This window comes from Bos indicus, chromosome 12 (assembly GCF_029378745.1).
Source record: "Bos indicus isolate NIAB-ARS_2022 breed Sahiwal x Tharparkar chromosome 12, NIAB-ARS_B.indTharparkar_mat_pri_1.0, whole genome shotgun sequence".
Lineage (NCBI taxonomy): Eukaryota > Metazoa > Chordata > Mammalia > Artiodactyla > Bovidae > Bos > Bos indicus.
Window position 1 is genome coordinate 29687880 of NC_091771.1, and position 23629 is coordinate 29711508.

At 46.5% G+C, this 23629-nt stretch overlaps 1 protein-coding gene across 1 annotated transcript in view; it reads right to left on the reverse strand.

The window, feature by feature from the left end:
- Nucleotides 1-3695: 3695 nt before the first annotated feature.
- LOC109567011 (cilia- and flagella-associated protein 337-like) overlaps nucleotides 3696-23629 on the reverse strand; it is a 35443-nt gene continuing 15509 nt past the window's right edge. The window contains 11 exon segments of the mRNA XM_070800606.1: nucleotides 3696-3979; nucleotides 4559-4648; nucleotides 5254-5292; nucleotides 7576-7717; nucleotides 8183-8241; nucleotides 9710-9805; nucleotides 16871-17037; nucleotides 19454-19512; nucleotides 21314-21359; nucleotides 22082-22136; nucleotides 23193-23195. Of these exon segments, the coding sequence (XP_070656707.1) occupies nucleotides 3696-3979; nucleotides 4559-4648; nucleotides 5254-5292; nucleotides 7576-7717; nucleotides 8183-8241; nucleotides 9710-9805; nucleotides 16871-17037; nucleotides 19454-19512; nucleotides 21314-21359; nucleotides 22082-22136; nucleotides 23193-23195 (1040 nt within the window).

The window sequence follows — 23629 nt, forward strand, 5'->3', positions numbered from 1 at the left end:
GTGGCTTCACAGGAGGAGGAGGGGATAGAGGTTGCTCTGTCTCCACCCTGTGAGGACACAGAGAAAGTGCCAGCCTGCCAGCTAGGAAGAAGGCCCTCCTGCGCCTTGAACGGAATTGGTGGTGACCATGAACTTGGCCTTCCAGCTTCCAGGACTGTGAGAAGTAAATGTCTGTTTCTTGAGCCGCCTAGTCTCTGGTATCTTGTCACAGCAGCCAGGGCAGGCTAACACTCTGAGGCCCCTAAGACCACAGCAGGTCCTGGGGAGGTATATAGAGGATGTCTATGATCCTGCTGCCACCATCAAGGAAGATGCTGTCGGTGATGCCACACCCTCAAACCCCTGAGGGTCCCCCTTCCGTCCCAGTCTCAGACTCCAATACACCGGCAACACTCACCATCTCATGAGACCACAGACCCACTGGGAGATCTGCAGATGTACATTCAGGGAGTTGATTGTACAATCAGGGAGTCTCACCTGAGGTCACACTGTTTTCAAAGACACACCTGTGACTGTAACCAAAGCCCATGACACATTCTGATAGGTCAAGTGGTTTCCCAAATAAAACTTTAAATTCACGACTCTGTTGTGAAATGCATGATGAATCATGTTTCTATGTATGATACCCTCTGACTCTGATGGCATCCAGAGCATTTAACTATTTGACCTCCCAGAACAGAGATTTCTAGTTATCTACCCTAATCCTCTCCTGCCTTCCTCCTTAGTTACAGAACTCCCAGCCTCTCCTGCAGGGAGATGTGGCCATGTGACTAAGTTCTGGCCACCAAGACATGAGCAGAAGTGTTCAGGACATCCTGGAAAAGTCAGTAAAGGGGGTTGATCCGACTGGAACATGCACCCTCTCTGTCGTGGACCCCTGATTTGCATGCCATTTCTTCCCGCTGCCTGGAGTGTGGGTGGAAGCAGGAGGCCCCAACAGCTGTCTGGACCATACAGTACTGTGAACCTGGAAGCCAGAGCTGAGAGGGGGCAGAAGCATATAGAAGGGGCCTGGGCTCATGACCACGGAGCCGCTGCACCGAGAAAGTGGGAACGTTGGGGTGGGGGGCAGGCGTCATCCCTCATGCAGGTGCACGACCTTAATCTTAGCCCCGTGATGAGAGGAGTGGCAGGGAACACTGAAGGGATCATTTCTATAGTTGCCTTGGTGATGGGCCCTCAAGAAGCCGGGTGTGGGGCCTGGGGAACTGGAGTGAGTTGTTATTCACTCCCCTTACTTCTCTTTAGAAACCAGGCTCCAGTTTGGGGAGAAGGTGGTGCCCCAGGTTCTCCCAGCTTTGGAAGCCCAGGCCCAGACCCCCCACCCTCTCAGGGGTTGCACGGAGCTCCCAAGGAAGGAACAGTGAGATGGTCCAGCCTCACACAGCCTGGTAGGCAGTTAACGATAGCCACAAAGCTCAAGACAAAACCCTGTGAGGTAGCCCTTGACTGCACGTGATGGCCAGACAACACAGGGACTTCTGAGAGTGTCCTGAGCTGAGCAGGCAGGACATCAAACTGGTGAGATTTGAGTTGTGACCTTGCTGTACTCACAGGCTGTGGGGCTTAGGGACAGATGACTCATGATGATGACAGAGTGGCCTGGATCCCTCAGCCAGGAAAGGCTGCCTTTTATTTCACCTTCAGCCTGGCTCACCTGTCACTGCCGAATCCATCCCCGCCGCAGGAGTCTTCCTTCACTTCAAGGACGCAGTCTCCTGGAAAGCGAGGATCAGAGGTCTTTTCAGGCTAGAAGGAGACGGAGCAGATTTGGGAAGAGGAACCCAGGACCACACTGTGACGGGGAGCAAGTTTAACTCCAGTTACATGGAGTTTCTGTGTTAGAACAAGACCCTGGCTGGCTGAATCCATGAGATAACAAGAACATTTTCCCCTGAGCTTTCACTCAACTCTCAAAATCATTTGTGATGTTTTCCAGGTAAATTGTTTTCTGCATTCAGTCAACTTATTTTAGTTTGTGGTTGTGTTTAATAGGCTGGTATGCTGGGAAAAATCACTCCAGACATCCAGAATCCAATAAAAATAGATGTGCAGAGAAACATGTGTTTAGGGCTGAAATGAAACTGGAAAATCAGCCAACCCCACTCCTCATTTTACAAATCAGTGGAAGTGATTCCTGGAGCTCACAGAGCTAATGAAGTTGAACTTCAGAGCAGACCTTAGTTAACCCTAACTCATAAACAGCGCTTCAAACACTTTGCTTCTTGGGTTTTTTTTTTTTGGGGGGGGGGCTTTGTTTTTTGTTTGACTGTGCCTCGAGGCATGGGGGATCTTAGTTTCCTGATCAGACCAGGGATCAAACCAATGCCCCCTGCAGTGGAAGTGTGGAGTCTTAACCTCTGGACTGCCCGGGACATCCCCTCCAGATATACTATGTAAGAGCTCCTCAGGTTCTTTGTGTGTGTGTGTGTGTGTGTGTGTGTGTGTGTGTGTGTGTTCATTTTTCTTGTAAAGAATTTACAGAGTGTTTCCTGAGGCATTTGGAGTCAAGCTGGACAGAACTACAAACGTTGAAGCAGCTTTCCCTACACAAGATCAAGGTCACTCGTGAAGTCTGTTGCTTGACCCTCTTTCCCATCATAGGAGTTGGGCGTTTGGATTGTGCTGAACTGAGTATCCTTCCTCTCCTCCGCCTCCCCTTCTCCTGCTTCCTCCTCCTCCTCCATCCCCGCTCTCTCCTTCTGCCTGATGCTTCCTGCATCACAGTCTGATTTTCTCCAGGTTTGCTGTGCTGTATAGCATGGACCCTGGATTTTGTGGTGATCAGCATATTTCCCTCATTTGCTTCTTCCTTCCTCTCTTCCCACCCCTTTCTGCGCTTTTAGTTTCCAAATTGTGGGCCTATCTAAATTAATGAACTCATTTTTTTCCCTCTATATCAAATGCACAGCAAAATGACTGTATTTCTAAACAGGCCAATAGTACCATGTAGACGCACTCTGAGCCTCCCTGGAGCTATGAAAGCACCATGTTAAGCTCATGAGAACAACATGGGGAAATGAGGGAGCCCTTGTCAAGGCAGAAGGCTTTCTTGATCAATGCATGCTTGGTCCCTCTATTCCCCACGTTGAGTGTGTCTCTACGAAGAAGTCAGTGATGAGGATCCATTGTGTGATCAGTATTCCAAGAGGCTGCAGATACAAAATCCTAGACACATTATTTTGTGGGCAAAGCAGGTGTTCTGCCTTGAGTTGTAACATAACCAGTGAGCAATAGTTCATGAAATGACCTTTTTTTCAGTTTATTAAAGGGCAAGCATTTCCTGGAAATTCGTGTATTTCACTGAGCTCTAAATCAAGACTGCATCTACCAGGGTCTTTTCACCATCTCTTGCTCTGACATTGACTTTCATGGACCCAGGCACTGAACCCATTATTCCTTCCTTTCACTCAGGAAGCCCTGTGTTAAAATGTTTTTCCTAATGGGGACTGTGTGCTGCTGCAGTTTCAGCGTCTGTCTCTCTGATGTGACAGGGGATTGAGCATGGTGCTGAGTCTGTCTGTGTTCCAAGGCCACAGACAACAACCTTTTTGCTGGTGAGAAAGAGGGACAGTCAAGTGATGCTGGGAGATCAGCTCCAACTGCCCCCAGATGAACCAGTAAGCCCCCTGGCCCTGGTCAGTAGAAGGATCTTGGGATATGCTTTTATTCCTGAGTTGACTTGGTTCTCTGGGTCATGCGTTGACCCTTTCAGGGTGCAGTTTATAACCGGTGCCAATCTGCCTGGAGCTATGAGCAAGCCCAGGTGAACTGTATGTGCCAGGACCAACCTCAGCACTGGCCTTGCCCTCCACCACCTTGTCTTGCTCTTCTCCTCTGCACGTGGCAGGAACAGCTCCTTCTAGCACTGGGTGAGCAGGCATGCTCTGGGGATCTGTCAGGACTTCATGGGGCACTCTAGGGTGGCTCCAGGAGGCAGGAGTGAAAATATCCCAGGGGCTGCTCTGCCCAAAGGTCCCTGGAAAAGTAAATTGGCAAACAGTAAGCATAAGATGGGAGGTAACCTGTCTTCTTTTAACTCTTGCGTAACTCTCTTCCCTTCCCCAGGGGATCTTCCCAACCCAGGGATCGAACCCAGGTCTCCTGCATTGCAGGTGGATTCTTTCTTTACCAGCTGAGCCACCAGAGAAGCCCAAGAATACTGGAGTGGGTAGCCTATCCCTTCTCCAGCGGATCTTCCTGACTCAGAAATCGAAGTGAGGTCTCGTGCATTGCAGGTGGATTATTTACCAACTGAGCTATCAGGGAAGCCCCCGGGCCATAAAAAGACTCAGCAAAAGGTGTCCATAAAAGGAGCTCATCTGCAAACCAGGAAAAGCCCCCTAAGCAGCACCTGACCATGCTGGGACCCTGATCTCAGACTTCCAGTCTCCAGGGTAGCACACACGTGACAAACAAAATTCTGTGGCTTAAGTGGCCCGGTCTATGGTGGTTATTTCATCATGTTAGCCTAATCTGACCAACACCCTAGACCTCAGAGAATTCACGACCCAATGGAGACTTCAACTGAGGCCCCAGCCAGGTGGACGGTCCTTACCGATGAACGCCCCGTCCCTGCTCCACAGGCGCACGGTGTGGTCCAGAGAGGATGAGAGCAGAAGCTCTTCTTCTTCTATCAGCTCCAAAGTAATGAGATGAAAGGGCAAGGGAGATGCACTGAGGCTGCCCCAGCAAGAAACGCTCAACGCGTCAATACCCCATTATTTACAGCTGGAATATAGAAGCCAGGTTCATCTCCTGGATTATTCTCGGTACCATACTCTCCCTGCCTCCTACCATGCCACACCCCCTTCAGATGCCCCAACTCCAGTCCCAAGATAGCAGACAAGATATACTGGAAGCATTTCATGGACTGTGGGAACTGATGGGTCTGTGGGAACACTAACGGGTTGGAAGAAACTTCTGACCAGGGTCCAGGCCCCATGGCAGCACTGACTTCTTTTAACTCCAGTGAAAAAAATCTTAAACATACTAAGCATCTACACTTACACTAAAATAGTGGATCAATTCAAGGAAAACAATCATCATTTATAAGAAAAATGACTTCAGATCTCTTCCTTTACTCTGTGTAGGGAACATAAACATCCAGTTCTCACAGCAGCAGAATTATAGCACTGCCCTTGTCTTCTGGTTAATTCAGAAGGCTTCTGAGAGAATCCATTTACTCAAAGCTGGGAAAAGTATTTTGACTCTGTTATACATTCGTAAACTCTAAAATAGATGGTACTCACGATGTCACCATGCTGACATGGGCCCGCCAGAATGTCACATCTAAAGCAGAGGAAAGAACACAGCTGAGTGCGGTGGGAGAGGTCCACTCTGATGGTAGATGCTGGGCAACAGTCACTGCAGGCTGGGGTCGGAGCTGGGTGAACGTCCAGCAGGGAGAGAGGCCCACCCTGATGCTAAATGCTGCGCAACAGTCGCTGCAGGCTGGGGTGGGAGCTGGGTGAGCGTCCAGCAGGGAGAAGCCCACCCTGATGCTAGATGCTGGGCAACAGCCACTGCAGGCTGGGGTCGGAGCTGGATGAGTGTCCAGCAAGGAGAGAGGTACTGGTGTGACAAGTCGCTGGTCTTGCTACATTAATTTGATACAAGTTTATCAAGCATCTACTATGTGCAAGACCCTATGCCAGCTCCAAAGATATATAAAATGGGGCCTGTTCAAGGTCCTCACCCGATAGTTTCCTTTAGCACTTAGGGTTTGGTAAGCCTGCAGGAGTGGGAAAGTAATAAAAAATAATTTTTAATACAGCCTGGTGAAAGCTATGTTCCCAGTACTCAGAGTAAAGACCAATGCAAGGCCAATCACTCTTACTTCTAAATTCCAATTTCTCACACTTAAGCATTTAAACTTCTCCTGTGGTGGAACAGGAAAAAGTGAATAAGGGGAGGTAGGTGAATATTTGCCTCTAAATTGGCTTTACAGAAATATATTTAATGAAATATTATATAGCCATTCAAATATGCTAAGAAAAACCCCTAAATATGCTTATATGTAAAGCTGGCTAAGATACAAAGGAAAAGATGAGTCCTGAAAGTATGTATCGTGGGTGTGTGTGTATGTGCTCCTGTATATATTTTATATATATAGACATGCATAGAAACTTTCTGGAAGGAAATTGAAATTCATTAATAGTGTTGCTAGGATGCAGAAAAGTCAGGCTGGGTGATGGAGGAGGTCAGAGAAACAACTACTGCTTTTCATTTTATATTCTATCATGCTTCTTGAATTTTTTTTCTAAACATGAGCATTTCTACAACTGTATGAAAGGCTTTTAACACTTTAAACATATTCTGTTATTACCAAAGCATTATATCTCCAGAAAAATTAGAAAAGACATATTTTTAAAAAGAAGATAACCCTGTATGCAAGACAGCAAAAGAGACGCAGATGTATAGAACAGTCTTTTGGACTCTGTGGGAGAGGGAGGAGGGGATGATTTGGGAGAATGGCATGGAAACATGTATATTATCATATGTGAAACGAATCACCAGTCCAAGTTCAATGCATGATACAGGGTGCTCCGGGCTGGTGCACTGGGATGACCCAGAGGGATGATACGGGGAAGGAGGTGGGAGGGGGGTTCAGGATGGGGAACACATGTACACCCATGGTGGATTCATGTCAATGTATGGCAAAACCAATACAATATTGTAAAGTAATTAGCCTCCAATTAAAATAAATAAATTTATATTAAAAAAATAGAAAAGAAAAGCATAACTAAAACCTCAATATGGGCTTCCCTTGTGGCTCAGCTGGTAAATAATCTGCCTGTGGGAGACCTGGGTACAATCCCTGGGTTGGGAATATTCCCTGGAGAAGGGAAAAGCTACCCACTCCAGTATTCCTGCCTGGAGAATTCTGTGGACTGTATAGTCCATGGGGTCGCAAAGCGTTGAACATGACTGAGTGACTTTCACTTTTCAAAACCTCATGTACAAAGAGGTAAGGATTTGTTACATCCTTGATGTATATTTTTCCAGACTTTCAATCTTCCGTATATGTCTTCGTTTTAACAAGGGTTGCATTATTGTTTTGTGACCTAATTTTTCACTGAACAATTTTGTCACGAATAGTCTCCCTATAAATACATTTTCATATATGGCATCCTTACACAATAACTCAATGATATTTCAATGTGTTATATTCTGTACCATCACATATTTAATTACTCCCCTAACACTGGACAGTTTGGTTCCTCTATTTTCTTCTGCCTCTCTTATAAACAATATGCTGATTCACAACCTTATAACTAAGTCTTTGTTTATGCTTCTTACTCTTTTTTTTTGGCCAAATCCTTAGAAGTAGAATTGCTGGTTCAAAGCTTTAATGCACATTGTCAACTTGCCCTTCGCGCCCTTCGGACAGTATATACCAACTCACCCTCCATCCAAGAGCGTGAGTGCCATTTTCCTCTCACCTTGCCAATATTGAATACTTTCATGAAAATGTTTTTCTCTAGAAAAACATTAAATTTTATTTAATCTAATATTTAACTAAAACTGAAGCAATGCTCATCATAACATCTCACGTGGAGAGCTCATGCCTACTCGTGGGAGGCTGCAGCTCCTGTCCCTGCAGGCTGTACTCTTCGATGTCATAGACGTGCACAAAGCCACGCTGGTCAGCCACGTAAGCACAGGCATCTCCCGCTGTCACCACCATGCTGCTGACCCGGGCTTTGTCTCTGGACTGAAGACACGTACACACAGGGATCATTACACACACGCACACAGGGTCCATCAGAGACAGACACACAGATACATGCACACACACACATAGAGGGCCCATTACATACACACACATGCACACACACGGAGTCCACCACATATGCACACAGACACACACAAGGTCCATCACAGACAGACAGACACACATGTCCATCAATGGTAAAGCTTACCTGTCAGACAATGGCAAGTGAAATACATTCTCCTTAATGAGAGAGACACTAGTTTTTCGACACAGGCTAGTGTCAAAAATGGCAACCCACACCAGTATTCTTGCCTGGAGAATCCCATGGATGGAGAAGCCTGGTGAGCTACAGTCCATGGGGTCGCAAAGAGTTGGACATGACTGAGCAAGCGACTTAAGTGTCTAAAAACAAGTCAACCCAAACATAAGGTATGGAACTTATTTCCAACCCACTACCCAACTTACAGGAGTGAAGTTTGCAATGGGACGGGCCCAACCAAACAGCCTCCAGAAGGTGACAGAACCTGGGAGTAGGGAAGCAGAAGGGAGGGCCTTTGGGTGTTGGTGCTTTGCAGTTCTGGAGCTTCTGGTCAGAGTCTGGGAGTCTCTGTTGAGAGGCACTGCAGTCTCAGGACTCTAGGGTGGTGCCTGGGTTGCTTGGCTTAATCTGACCAGCTAAATGATCAATCTGTGTGTATCTGGGGAAGGAGCTCCTCTTGGAGGCTTTGGATTAAATGTCTCAATAGCCTCTCGCTTCTCCATTATTCCAGGCAGCCTTCCTGACAGAGGAGGCTTCCTTGGGCTGTGGAGGTAAGATATGGACATTTGTGCTATGGCAACAATTAATGTGTGTGCATATGTGTGCACACAGGCACTTGTGTGTGTAGGCATATCTTTTAAACACACTGTGGGACTTGCCTAGTCGAAGGAATTCTCTGGGACCTCTTTTGGCCTAACAGTCACAATTCTTGAGTGCTTTGCCGGTGGGTGTTCACAGCAAGCCTGTGCATACCTCTTTGTCTCAGGAGCTCCCTAAATCACAGACTGTGGGATCCTCCTCTTCTCTTAGGGGAGGGGGTCCTGTGCTGCTGACAGGTAAAGCAGAAGCAAGGGATGCCCAGGGTGGAGGGCGCCTGGTGCCAACAGGCCAGAAGATTCGGGGCTGGGCCAAGGTCAGGCATCGGGAGGAGGCGGTCCCCTTGAGAGTGGCAGCCGAGTGGGGAGGCAGTCTCCTTCTCTAGTGAGGAGACTACAAACAACCGAATGCCCTGGGACCTGGGCTCTTGCAATCAGAATAACACAGGTGGCTGCTTCTAACTTACTGTTTAAAATAAAATTCCTGTGCTTTGGAGCAGGACACTGGCTCACTCCTTACAGTTCACCGAAGCCAGAGGTCCTGTCATCTATGTGACATCACCAAGCTAGTTAGTGGTGGAAGTGGCCTCAGGAAACGTCCTCTACCCCAGGAGTCCCCAGCCTCCGGGATCTAATGCCTGATGGAGCTGATGTAACAATAATAGAAGTAAACTGCACAATAAATCATCCTGAAACCATCTCCTACCTCCCAGTCTATGGAAAAACTGTCTTCAACAAAACTGGTCCCTGGTGCCAAAACAGGCTGGGTATGACTGCATCCCTGCAGGCTGACCCCCATCACATGACTCTCAGCTCTTTTCTCAGGCCTCCCGTGGGTGCTGTGGCAGTCTGCCCCTCCCTGGCTAAATAAACATTTGATGTTTATTTAACCTCACTAAATGACATCCTGTGAACCCTATGTCCCTGCAGGAATCACCAGGGACCTCTGGGGAGGCAGCAGGCAGGGAGACTCGACTGGGAGGAAGCTGCCGTCCCCCAGCTGGAAGGCTAGGCTGAGTCGGCCAGGGAGTGCCTGGCGAGTCCTGAATGCCTGGGAGGTCCTTCCTCTTGGAACCCGGGCCTGCAGTGGCCGCTTCTTAGAGACGAGCCGACGGCCAGTGTGGGCTCCATTCTCACCTTGGGGACCGTTGGCCATCAGCGAAGCAGAGGCTGATTCCAAGTTGGCTGCCTGAGTCTTGAGGAAGGCGAGGCAGGAGACACTTCTGTCTGGGCCTGGAGACAAGGAGAGGGCTTTGGTTGTGCTCCTCACGCAGCTCCCAGCTCTCCTCTCGTCCTCTCTGGTGATTGCCCCGGGGCCCCAGAGTCTCAGATCTGCCCCTGGACCTGGGTTGAAGCGGTCGAGGCATACACAAGAGCACAGTTGGCCTCGCTGGTTGAGAAGCAGCCCAGCCTGGCTGGGGGGTAAAGTCAGATGTGAAGGCAATCCAGGGCACCCTGCATTGCCCCAGGACCCTAGGGCTTTTAGAGAGTCAAGGATGGGGAACTTGGTTAGGGCTTGAGGGAGGGGCTGAGAGAGATGGTAGGGCAGTCGGGGGCTTTGCCTGGAGCTCTATGGGTATTTCCTAGGAGGTTCCCACTCTCTAGAATTCCTGGATGGGAATTAGTTGCTGTTCAGTTGCTTAATCATGTCCGACTCTTTGTGGCCCCCATGGACTGCAGCACACCAGGCTCCTCTGTCCTCCACTGTCTCTCAGGGTGTTGGAATAACTTCTAAACCCACCTCCCTGCTTCCTTACCATCCACTCCTCCTGCTGGACTTGAAGCACCATCAACACAGGGCTCACATTTGTCTTTTTCCCCACTTATCTCCAATGTCTCCAAGAGCTTAGCACATAGAACTCAAAATTTGCTCTTGCATAAAAGTCCTGCAGACCTACTTAGATGCAAACCTCCAAGAACCACAAGAGACACAGCTGTTTGGGTGTTAGGAGATGGGTAGGGAGCTTCTTCATCTCACCTCCTTGCGTCTGTGGGCTCTGGGGTGACTTGCCTTGACTGGAGGTGAAAGGAAAGTTCTCATGTAAACAATGGAGTAGGTGCTGGAGTGAAATAAAGAGCTGCTGCTCCCTTGTCTCGGAGAAGGCAATGGCACCCCACTCCAGTACTCTTGCCTGGAAAATCCCATGGATGGAGGAGCCTGGTAGGCTGCAGTCCATGGGGTCGCTAAGAGTCGGACACAACTGAGCGACTTCACTTTCACTTTTCACTTTCACTTTTCGCTTTCACTTTTCACTTTCATGCATTGGAGAAGGAAATGGCAGCCCACTCCAGTGTTCTTGCCTGGAGAATCCCAGGGACGGGGGAGCCTGGTGGGCTGCCGTCTATGGGGTCGCACAGAGTTGGACATGACTGAAGTGACTTAGCAGCAGCAGCTTCCTTGTCTAGCGCCATAGGACACCCACGACCCAGGCTAGTCATTGTTCAACAGTTTGTTCGGGCCTGACTCTGAGCTCAGCGCTGCATTGTGCATTTGGGAAGCCACAGTGGACATGGCAGACTCAGGCCTGCCTCGGGTGGACCACGGTCACAAGTCGGATTACCCACCTAGAACACATCCCGTGCCAGGCCTGGAACTAAGCACGTCTCAGCACCACCGTATTCAGCGATCACAACAATCCTAGTTAGACGTAGTCTCTTGATTTTACCAAGCAGTGAGAGTGTGGTTTTGAAAGAACCGCATTGCCTGAGGTCATACAGCGGAGGGGCTGACATTCAAACCCAGATGTGTTTGTATCCAAAGCCCATGCCCTTGATATTGGGTTCTGTGTTTGTCCTTAGGGGGCTGAGGGATGTCCTTGAGGGACTGAAGGTTGTCCCTGGGGGAGCTAAAGGTTCTCAGAGGCAGATGGAGGGCCACCTACATGGTGTCCTCCCTGCCTGGGACACAGTCAGTGATTGGGCTAAGGATCACCTTACACTCAGGTTATCCAGCTCTTGGGGAATTGACTTCCGGGGTGGCGGGAGGGAACATGATGAGTAGGGGGAGGGGCAGCAAGGATAACCCCCCTAACTTGCCCACTTCATCTTGGGTGGGAGGCTGCAGAGTCCTGGGAAATGGGCATATGTACAGCCTCCCCACTTAACCATGTGTGGGCTCGGGGAGCGTTTCACTTCCCTAAACCTGTTTTCTTCACCTGTGATAGGGAGACAATACTTCCTGTTTCACAGAGTTTCAGTGAAGATTAAATTAGAGACTCTATGGGAATTGTGCTCCATGGCTTTGCAGTGGAGGCTGAATGGAGATACTGAAACTAAGGTACTCAGAACACAGGGACAGTCAGCAAATGGTAACGGTTATAATGGCTGTTAGTTAAGTCTCTAGCCTCAGTTTCCTCATCTGTGAAAATGGGTCCAAGAACACCTATCTCTCTGGATCAATGTGAGCACTAAGTGAGATAAAACATTAAAAGCACTCAGGAAAATGACATATAAAATCAAACATGTCATTTATGTAATTATTAACATATTGTTATTATGTTCATTATAATTCTATTATTAAACACTATTTAAATATTTTATTAAAATTACATTAAATGTTGTTTCATTATAATAAATATTATTACTTACAAATGAAGTAAATATTATTAGTTTCCCTAAGTAAGAAACCTTAGTCTCTTAGAACCAATAAATGAATTCCTCAGAGAAGCAGGATACAAAGTCAACACACAAAAAATCAGTTGCATTTGTATACATGACCAAGGAATAATCTGAAAAGTAAATAAGGAAAAAAATTCCATTTTCAACAGCATTAAGAATAACACACTTAGGAGTTTACCTAGGAGGTGAAATACTTGTATAATGAAAACTACAAGACACTGTCGAAAGAAATTAAGACATAAATAAATGGAGACACATCCCACATTCATAAATTGGAAGAAAATATTGTTAAAATGAGAGTACGACACCAAATGATCTACAGATTCAGTGCAATTTCTATCAAATCCCAAAGACGTTTTTGGCAGAAATAGAAAAACTCATTTTAAAATTTACATGGAATTTCAAGGGACCTCCAAATAGCCAAAATGATCTTGAAAAAGAAGAATAAAACTGGGGGCTCTCATACTTCCTGATTTCAAAACTGACTGTACAAAACGTACAGTCATCAAAACAGGGTGGTACTGGTATACAGACAGATGGTAGAAAAATGGAATAGAACAGACAGCCCCAAAATAACCCCCATGTTTTTGGTCAAATGATTTTTGACAAGGGTGTCAAGATCCTTTTCAGTGGAGGAAGGACAGTCTTTTCACTAATGGTGCCAAGAAAACTGGATATCCACCTGCAAAATAACAAGTCTGGACCCTTAGCTAATGCCCTGTGTGAAAATTAGCTCAAAATGGATGAAGGACATAAAGGGAAGACCTACAACAAGATAATTCTTAGAAGAAAACAAAGGAGAAAAGCTTCATGACATTGAACATGGCAATAATTTTTTGGATATGACACCAAAAACCATAGGTAACAAAAGAAAAATATAGACAGAGTGGACTTCATGAAAACTGATCTTTTTCTGCATCAAAAGACACCATCTGTAGAGTAAAAAGACAGCCTGCAGAATGGGAGAGAATATCTGCAGATCATTTGTCTGGTGATGAACTAATATTCTTAGAAGAAGACTTCTAAGAAGCAACGACAAGAAAATCAGATTCAAAAATGGGCAGGGGGTGGTTTCCCTGGTGGTCTGCTGATTAAGAATTTGCCTTGCAATGCAGGGGACGTGGGTTCAAGCCCTGGTTGGAGAACTAAGATCCCACGTGCCTTGGAGCAACTAAGCCAGCACACGCTGTAAATACTGAAGTCTATGCACTCTGGAGCCCGTCTGCCACAACTAGAGAGTCTGTGTGCTGCAATGAAAGATCATGCATGACAAAACTAAGACCCAAAGCGGCCAAATAAATTAAATATATATTTTTTAAAAAGGGCAAAAAAACTTGAACAGACATCTTTCCAAAAAAAGATATAAAATAGCCATAAACAGGTGAAAGGACGAGACCACAATGAGATGCCACCCCACATCCATTAGGATGACTATTATCGAAGAAACAGAAAACAAGTGTTGGTCAGGATGTGGAGAAATTGGAGCCCTGTACACTGTGGGTGGGAATGTGGAATGGCAGGGCCAGTGTGGGGAAACAGTGTGGTGGTTCCTCAGAATATCAAAATAGAATTACCATGTGATCCAGCAGTTCAGTTTCAAGTTTTCCGCCTGCAATGCGGGAGACCTGGATTTGATCCCTGGGTGGGAAGATCCCCTGGAAAAGGGAACAGCTAGCTACCCGCTACAGTATTCTGGTCTGGAGAATTCCATGGACTGTATAGTTCATGGGGTCGCAAAGAGTCGGACATGACTGAGCATCTTTCACTTCACTTCACTTTTCCCCCAGCAATTCTACTTCAGTGTATATACCCCAGAAAACTGAAAGCAGAATCTTGAAGAGATATTTGTACAACTATATTCACAGCAATGTTATTCACAATAGCTAAAATGTAGAAGCGACCCAACTATCCATCAATGGATGAATGGACAAGCAAACTGTGGCATATATAAATGGTGGAATATTATTTAGTCTTTAAAAGCAAGGAAACAGCAATATGCTACAATGGATGAACTTTGAGGTCATTATGCTAAGGAAAATAAGCCAGTCACAAAAAGACAAATACTGTATGATTCTATTTTCATGAGTAATCAAAATCATAAAGACAGAAAGTATAACAGTAGCTGCCAGGGGTTGAAGAGAAGGGAGAAGGGAGAGGCATTATTTGATAGATAAAGACCTTTAGTTTCAAGAAAATTTATGGGGAAGGATGGAGAGTATGATTGCATGACAATATGAATGTATTTAAAACCATTGAACTGTACACTTAAAAATAGTTAAGATGGTATATATTGTATTATGTATATTCTTCGTGTGTGCTCAGTCACTTCAGTTGTGTCCAACTCTTTGTGACCCCATGGACTATAGCCTGCCAGGCTCGTCGGGCAGGGATTCTCCAGGCAAGAATACTGGAGTGGGTTGCCAGGCCCTCTTTCAGGGGATCTTACCCATGTCTCTTAAATCTCCTGCATTGGTAGGCAGGTTCCTTACCACTAACACCACTTAGGAAGCCCATGTGTATTCTACTACAATAAGAAAAAGAGAAGAAAAAGCCTTCCAGAGAGCTCACAAATTTCCTGGATTTTAGCCTGGTTGAAATCTCTTGCTCTCTCTCTTTCACTCTCAAATTCTTTCTCTTTGATGTGGGAGAAGACATAACAGTTCTCAAAGGGGAGAATGAAGCTAAAATGTAGAAAAGTTGGCAGAAAGAATGTATTTTCAGCTCATCAGCTTTGCTCACACAATTGCCTTTCTCTCTTAGCTCCCCTTTCCACTGAGAATGACTTCAGAAGACTTGTCCAGATGGTTTTCCAAATAAGACGGCAGTCTCTTAACCAACCCCATGTGAAAAGGACCACCGTGCTTTGTTTTGACCTTCGGGCCGAGCCAGTGCTGCTCTTTTCTGGAAGGCCACAGGAACTTTCACATCCTTCCACCTAATTTGTGCATTTTTTTGCACTGTTGAAATGTGAATAATTAGGAACTAGGGCTGGCTTTTGCATTTTTGGAGAGAAGAGGAGTTTTTCAAAAACCAATGGCCACATAACTTGAAGCAATAAATGTTGCTGCAAAGAGGGTTTTAAATTAGAACTGCTGGCTGAAAGGTCAACATTGCATTCTTGGCCAGTGACTTAATTCTCAATTTAATGCAATGAAAATAAACCTTTAGAAGGAAATGCCACCACTTTTTCCCCAAAGATTTTTTAAACTCTTAGGCACTCTCAGAAACAGCTTCACAGAAGGGTCTTTTTTTTTTATATGCAGCAAAGGGGCTAGAAATAGACAGGATCATAAATCTACAGGTAAGAATTTCTTTTTAATCTCACGGCGTCCAAAGGTTTCGGTTTCTAACCACTGCCCTCCGGAGCGCCTCTCAAGCACAGCAGGCTGACTGCATCGCTTTATCCTCATTTAACCTGTTGAGCATCACATCTTGTGCCTGAATTTAGACTGTGAGTCCCTCGGTGTGTACAGCACCAGGTCTCACATCTCTCTCTAGCCTCTGGCACACAACTCCTATGGGCTCCCTTGTGAGCCGTGGGAGCGGCTCACACATATTTTCTGATCCAAGGAGTCACTGGAGATTTTCCTTGGCTACTAAGTCATCACATGTCTAAAGCAGGGATCGTAGTCTGAAGGTCATGGCTCTCTAAGGGTGGGCTGGTTTGGCTTCTGGAGATGCAGGAACTCCCCAGTTTTATGCAAAAATTCCCAGCACTTCTGTCTGTGTGTCCCCTGCTGGGGCCCATGGGTGTGAGGAGTGGGACCTCTGGCTGTTGGCTGATGAGCATCTGCAGATGGCCACTTCGGAAGGATGAAGCTGGACTCTGGACATGGGGATACAGCAGTGGTAAGAAGCTGCCTGTGTGGCTCTGGGTTCCTGCCACTTTTACAGTCCAGCAGCACCAGCAGTGGAACTGATAGATAAGTGGATCTCCCCACGTGTGTTTTCCACATGGCTCAGGACTCCTGGGGAGAGAGGGTTGCGATTATCAGCCCAAGACCTAGCACTAGGCCTGGCACATAGCAGGAACTTGTCTGTATTCTTTGAATGAATAAGTGAGTGAATGGACCCGTGATCACATTAGCAGACAACAAAGAGAGAGCCTTGAAGAACTAGGACCAGTGCAGAAGAATTGGGAAGAGTGCAGTGGGACAGTGGGGAGTTTTGTAGTATAAAGTAATGGGGCTTCTCAGATGGCGCTAGTGGGAAAGAACCTACCTGCCAATGCAGGAGACATAAGAGACGCCCATTCGATCCCTGGGTTGGGAAGATCTGGAGGAGGGCATGGCAACCCACTCCAGTATTCTTGCCTGGAGAATCCCATGGACAGAGGTGATTGGTGGGCTACCGTCCACGGGGTCACAAAGAGTCGGACATGACTGAAGCACACAAACACGTAATTGACTTACAATGCTATGTTAGTTTCAGGTGTGTGTGAGATGGGCTCTGAGGGACAGGTGCCTGGGGATGTGTACTGAGCTAGCTGAACTCTCAAGCTCCTCCCCACCGCTCCTGCCTTCCCCAGCTCTGAAAATCTCCATCTCACAAGTTAAGACCTGAAACCAGGCCACTCCCTTATAACTGGGAAGCATTCCAGAGATGAGCTCCCTTTAGACAACTTGCCAGGAGCCTGAGCCTGCCGGGTCCACGCAGAGTGGCCATGGAGGCCACCCCTACCTTCCCTATCTTCTGTGCCATCAGAGGAGCTGGGGGAATTCAGCTTGCAGAACACATGGCCTGAGATGACATTCCAGATGATAATCCCCCCATCATAACTGGAGGTGGCGAGGAGAGAAGGTGGACAATGAGCCACACAGAGGATGCCTTCCTTGTGCCCATGGTTCTAGGAAAGAGAGAAGGGGACAAAGTGAGAAACCCAATCCCCAGTCACCCACAGCTCACTTGCCTGCATTTGACGCCTGGACAGAGGAGGAAGAGGCGCTCCTCCTGCGGTTACCCCTGGAACCTGGTGGTCCAGCCCACATCAGCCAGAGAGGAGCTGCATCCTCCTGTGTCAGTTTCATCACCTTCCCCGGGGAAGTGCTACATCTATCAGCTTCCTTACCACCCCCAGTGCTAGCAAGGAGGCTCTTTGCAAGGAGCCCTCTTTGGGGCTGACGTTGATGGAAACGTGACAATGGAACCCAAGCACTGGCCAAGGGGGTCTGGCCTCCCATGAGCCCCAGGTCTAAATTCCAGGGTGTGGAGTCCCTCAGCTCAGTTCCTCCAGGGCTCCCCTCTGCCCCCCAGTGTGGCCTACAAGTGCCCTTAGGAACTGGAATTACCCATTCTCCTTGAAAGGAAGATTTGGGTATCTGCGTGCTTAAGAAAGACAAGAAACACAACAAAAATGCTTTTGTTTTTCAGACCAGAGCTGCAGAGCTCCAAGAGTGCCTGACTATTCTCCAGTTGAAGGTTGAAAGTTAAAACTTTCTCCCTGGAGTGCAGTTCCCCTGTGAAGACAACTTCTCCTGGGGCTGTAAATGATATTCTTTCTCCCTTGTCTTCACGTGCTTCCTGCAGAGTGTCCCTTGAGGACCTGTCTGTTATCGGCTAAGATGTTCCTTCTGCCTGAAAGCAGCTGGGAAGGTGATGGGAAGGACACATGGAGAGAAAGTCAATGACTTTCTCCTCCCGACAGTCTGCTTCCAAATCTCACCTCCTTCTCAGGTCTGTGAGCACTGGTGTCTGGAGATTCTCCCTCCACGGTCCCCACTACTTGTGGAATGCAGTTTCATGCCTTGGATGGCTTTCAGACTCTGGTTTAACTTCCAGCTTCATTTCCCTCCTGTACCTGAATCTCCAGCCCGTCAGACTATTCATAGTCCTTCCAGACAACATGCTTCTCCTGCTTCCAGACAGGCCTCTCCTCATCTCCCCCATCCAGACTGCCTTTTCCTACTTGGCCTCCCAGAAAAATCCTAGTAATCTTTTAATATCCTCCATGATGTTAAAGCAAAATTGGTAGTTCCCATCTCTGGGTTTCTCTAGTATTTCATACATTATTACATCATCTGTCACATCGTATAATGATTACTTCCTTAGTTTATCTCCTTTCCAGTCTGTGAGACCCTGGGCTGGGAATCACACTTAATTCATGTTTGTATCCTGTGTGCCTACCCACAAAGGACGGCACTATATCCGTGCTTGATAAGTAGGGGTTGAAAGAATTGATAACTGAATGAATAAATATTTGGATGAACTAATACTTCCCTGACTCCTGCATGATTTCTGCCCTTACAGTGGCTGTGGCTTTCCTAGGGACATTTTATGCAAACTCTGTTCTTTCACTTAATAATCATTCACCTGCAAACTTCATAAAGGCAGGGACCATGTGACGACCACTTTGCTCATCATTGCAATCTCAGTGACCAGCACAGGCTGGGCGCATGTTTGACACATGTTGGTTGAATGAAAGCCTATTAATATAAGCTAGGCACTGAGCTACACCGTGGGAATACAATGGAGAAAGCAGATGAGGTCTGTCTTCATGACTTTGTATTCTAGTGACTTGTGGCTTTTGGAATATTTGCAGGGCATAAGGTGGGGTTGGCTGATGGGAAGTGCTTGTGCACAGTGACCTTCCTTTCTTAATACTTGTCTTAGTGGCTTGACATCCAGACATTTTGTTAAATTTATTTTTGATTGGAGGATAACTGTTTTACAATGTTGTATCCATCTTTGCTGTACTACAACAATGTGAATCCAGACAGTTTTGAGGGAGATCATTTGGCTCTGGGAAGCTGCAGAAGGTTGGGGGCAGTTTAAGTGCTAATAAGAATTATAAGACGTTCCCTGGTTCTGGGCCCCTAACAAGCCATGGGGCAGCAGGAACGTCATTGCTTAGGTTCCCTGGCCAGCCAAGGATGGCATGGTGAATGCTTGTGGTTTTGCACTGGAGCAGAAGCAGGAAGTGGATGCTTCCTTGAAGAAAGTCATCCCCAGCAGGTCCTGGCCTGCCACTCTTGCACAATAGGACTCCAGGCTGAATTCAAGTAGAGCTGTGCAGACTTGCTCCTGGGCCTCATGCCCCAAACAGCAAAGGCCATCCCTCCTGTGGAGCAGAAGCAGCTGCTTGGAGCTCAGGGCTCCTGGCTCTACCTGGACCCAATCACGAGTCCCACCACACCGGAGGCTCTTGAGATGCTGTGACCACCCTGGGCAGGCCCAGAGGACTCAGGGTGAGCCTCTGGAGGGAATGACATCCCCATCAAGTGCCACTGTTTGGGTTTAGAGTCGGACAGTGGACCAGGGCTCTCCAAGTCATCTTGCCAGTGTGGCTGTGGCTTCCGGAAGTGATGAAAGCCACACGGTGTGTCCTGCATCCAAAGCCAAATAGGAGACGACCGGCAATAAAATGAGCTGCCAACACACTCACAGCTTCAGAGAGAGGTGCTGGCACATTTTACAACCCTACCCCTCACTCCACCAGTGATGTAGATTTTCGAAATGTCAAAGCAAATTCCCCTAGTGCTAGTGGGAATAAAAAGCAATCCACTCCTGACGTTTGGGTGATTGCATTTCAGCAAATCATATGCCAACTGACAAGCTCTCCTTGGATGGTCTGCATAGCTTCACCTCCATAATAAGAACCATAGCTATTGCATGAGCTAAAACAAAAGCCATCAGCCCAGGAATCTATAATACCAAAGGGCGAATTCAATGCCAAGACCTCTCAGGTAGTCATGTTGCAGATCATCTGAGGATGCTGGGCTTAGGCTGTGAAATACAGCATACTTTCAAATGAATAAAGAACTTATAATGTTTAAAAACTTTGGAAATTCAGGACCATCAACATAGCAAGCAAGGGAAATAAAATGCCGCAGGTAGATTTAAAATGCAGTTTTAAGTCAGAATTTTCATCTTCCCCTGTCTCTTAATTCCCTTTCCCAACTGTAAGTCATAAAAAAGAATTTTTTTCCCACAGAGATGCTTGGAGATGGCATTTATTTCCTCTTCTCATTTAGAGACGGACTGGGGCACAAAGAAAGAAATGATAACCCCCTCCAGCATTCTTGCCTGGAGAATTCCATGGACAGAGGAGCCTGGCAGGATACAGTCCATGGGGTTGCAAAGAGTCAGACACGATTGACTTACTAACACTTTCACAGGGAATAAAGACAAGATGGGAGAGAGAAGGAAGAATTTAAAGAGCCAGAGAGTTGACAGTCTGGTTAAACCTTCAGTTAGGGGTGAGGGTATCAGAGATGAAGCTGGAAGCCCCTGCAGGGAGAGGGGAGCACAGCCACCTGCACAGAGGGTGAGGAGACCCGCAGGGTGCGAGGAGCTGCAGCTGTGGGGGCTAGCCTGGTTTGGATCCCCGGAGATGCCCTCTCTGCTCCCAAGAGCTTTTATACCCAGGACTTTGTGATATCGTGATTTATAATAAGAACTATCTGTTTGGGCTTTGTCCACATTCTGGCACAGAGTTGCTAAAACCTTGCAGTTTCTTGAGTGATGAGACCAGGGAGGCTCCTTGCCCTTTCCCATACCTCACTGTCTGATCTCTTTCATCTGACTGTCCCAGAGTTATATCCGTTTGTAGTAAAATGATAATCCATTAAACAAAGTATTTCTCTAAATTCTGTGTAATGCTCGAGAAAACGAAAATAATCCAAGGAGAGGGTTGTTGGACCTTCTAGTCTATAGGCAGTTGGACAGGACTTGCAGACGGTGTCTGAAGTGGAGGGGCGGGAGTCTTGTGTCTTGGAAGAGGGAACTCTGCCCCATGGAAGCCGATGCTCTCCCCAGGCAGACAGGGTCAGAACTGTAGGGTACCAGCTGGTACCAGAATGGCTTGCTGGGAAAACCCCCACACATAGAACTGGATGTGGTGTCATACTTCTTCCCATAAAAAAGAACTAAAGAAACCGAAGGAGAAAAACTCAAGTTTTTTAAAGGGAAGAAGGGAGGAAAAATGGGGAGAAAAAGGGGAGAGAAGGAAGGAGGAAACACTTTTTTTCTGTATCACTGCTTGGCTTATACCAGATAGAGGTATAAAGAATTTCTCCAAAATCTGTTTTTAGAGAGAAAAGATTCAGCAGGGGGTGGGGGTGGGGAGATGCATATCGGTTTGAAGCAGGGTTTTGAAAACATCATAATTCTGTACATTTCACTTACAAAGTACACATCTATTCTTCTCTCCCATCCAACTGCTCTGATACACCTAGAACAATAACAGATGGCTATATTTTGATACTTAAGCTTATCATTTGCTTAATTTTTGCATGGAATCAGCACTGTGGCTTGATTTTGCCATGTTCATGTGACAAATGAGGAGAGCAAGAAAGTCACCTCTTCTGTTTTTTTATGAAGAGCAAGATAAAACATGATTTGGTAAATGAGGGTCAGTTTTTTAACTGGCTCCTAAAGGATTAGGAACAGAAACAGGATACTCTGTTGTTCCCAAGGTCTGTTCCATGAGCAGCTGCCTTTCTGAGGATTACTCGGTCCCGAGAGCCTGGCTGAACCATGGAGGCAAGGACGCAAATAGAAATGGATCAAGTACTGCTTTTTAACACTTTCATGTTCAGGAGGGAATTTATTGGATTTTTATTCTTTGACTTATGGCTGCTGAATTTAGCTACTCTAGTTTGTGATTTATTCCTTGATAAAGCATTTGGTGGAAGACGCACTGTTTCCTATCTCTACCTCTAGACTATTATCAAAATGTGAAGAGAATTGTTTCCAATATTCTGGAAGAGACAAGTTGCCTAAATTGCTATCAGGGAGCAACCACAGTTTGGGGAATTCTTTGACACATTTCCTTCTGGAAAATTCCCTTTACTATCTTTAGTATCCTTCCCTAGGACAAAGTTTGTGTCAAAAAGGATACCCAACCAAATATTCAAAGTTGTCTCTCTTATATTCAAGCTGAATGTAACTCACTTATTTTGGTTCACTTCCAAGTAGGTGCAATCACAGACTTTACCTTGGTCTCCATCTAGAAAGATAATATTATCAACTAAGAATCCAAGTACATAAGAGTATAAATGAAGTCCAAGTAAATAAGATAAAATTTTTTTTCTATATTAGCTCTTGAATCAGTTTACACATGTTGGCTCAATCCAACTGATGACTGGGGAAAATTCAACACTTACTTTCTGGTTTTCAGACCACAGTTAGGTGTCTGTGGGGAGCCGGCGGGAGGACCGCCACCCGTGGCAAAGGTCATGAGGAAGGAGGCTCGACATACGCAAAGGCGGGATCGAGCCTCAGCAGTCCCCCTGGAAATTCTCGAGCATCTACCCCCATAACCAGAGCCTGCCTACTTTACTACTTTGTGCTCTCACCTACACCTCTGACTTTATGGGGGGCTGTCCCCCACCGCCTCTTTCGGAGAAGGAGTTAACTTAGAGCTCCAGTTAATAATAATTCCTGGGCGTGATAGGAGTGTTTCAACCTACAAACTCCTCTGAAGGTTCTCTAGCCTGCCTGACAGGCTTGTCCAGCCACATGTGATTGCTCACAGCCTCCCAACCGTGAGAGGCACGAGATGCTTTAAACCTTCTAAAAACAGGTTCTTTAGAGAAGTTAGAAAACTATTAGTATAAGTATAGTGGGCTGATTAGCAATTTTATTGGTGAAGGGTTTTTCATTTGTTGAGCCAATGTTTACTGCTAAGTCTCCACATCCCCTGCCCTTACACACATTAATGAATATATAGAAGAAATAAGTATTAACCTTTGATATAAATCATGTTAGACCTTAGGCTAAGTAAATTCTTTCCTTAACTAAAACCCACTACACCCTCACCCTATAGGAATGTAACTTTATCTGGTACCTTTGGAAGGTGGCGTCTGTTTCAAAAATAATCACCCCTGGAGAAATAAGTGTTCTGGTTGACTGACCGCTGTCACAAGGAGAGGGTCATAAACTGTCAGCAGGCCCCTCTGGCCAGAAGATGATATAACACCCCTAAGACCTCTGTATAAATCTGTATGAAGCACCTGACTTTAATAAAAGTCAGGACTGCTGTCCCCGCGTGACTTGTGTATACCATCTCAGTGTATAAAAATAGATCCTGGAAAATAAAGAATGGGATGAGTTCCTCGAAATACTGGTCTCCCCATGTTGTTCTCTCTCTCAAACTGTGGCTGAGTTTCCATCTGGAGCGCAGAGCCCGCCATGCTTACTAATTATGCCTGGGCTTCTAAGATCCGACCGGGGAGGCCTCAGTGTCTCCTCTCCTTTGGGAGAACGGAAGGACGCCTACGGCCTACGTAAGTGGTACAAGCTTCTTGTCTTGAAGTTTTATTGGTTTCCCGCGTAAACCAAGCTACTCAGCCTCTTTTCTCCACTGAATTTTCCTACTGAGCTATCCTTATTCTATTACTCTTTATATCTCTAATTAATATCTAATTAAAGCCAGTGTATTCACCAACGCCGTCTCCCCTTCGAACTCCCTGGATCAGCCGGGGCTGGACCTCGGCAGGT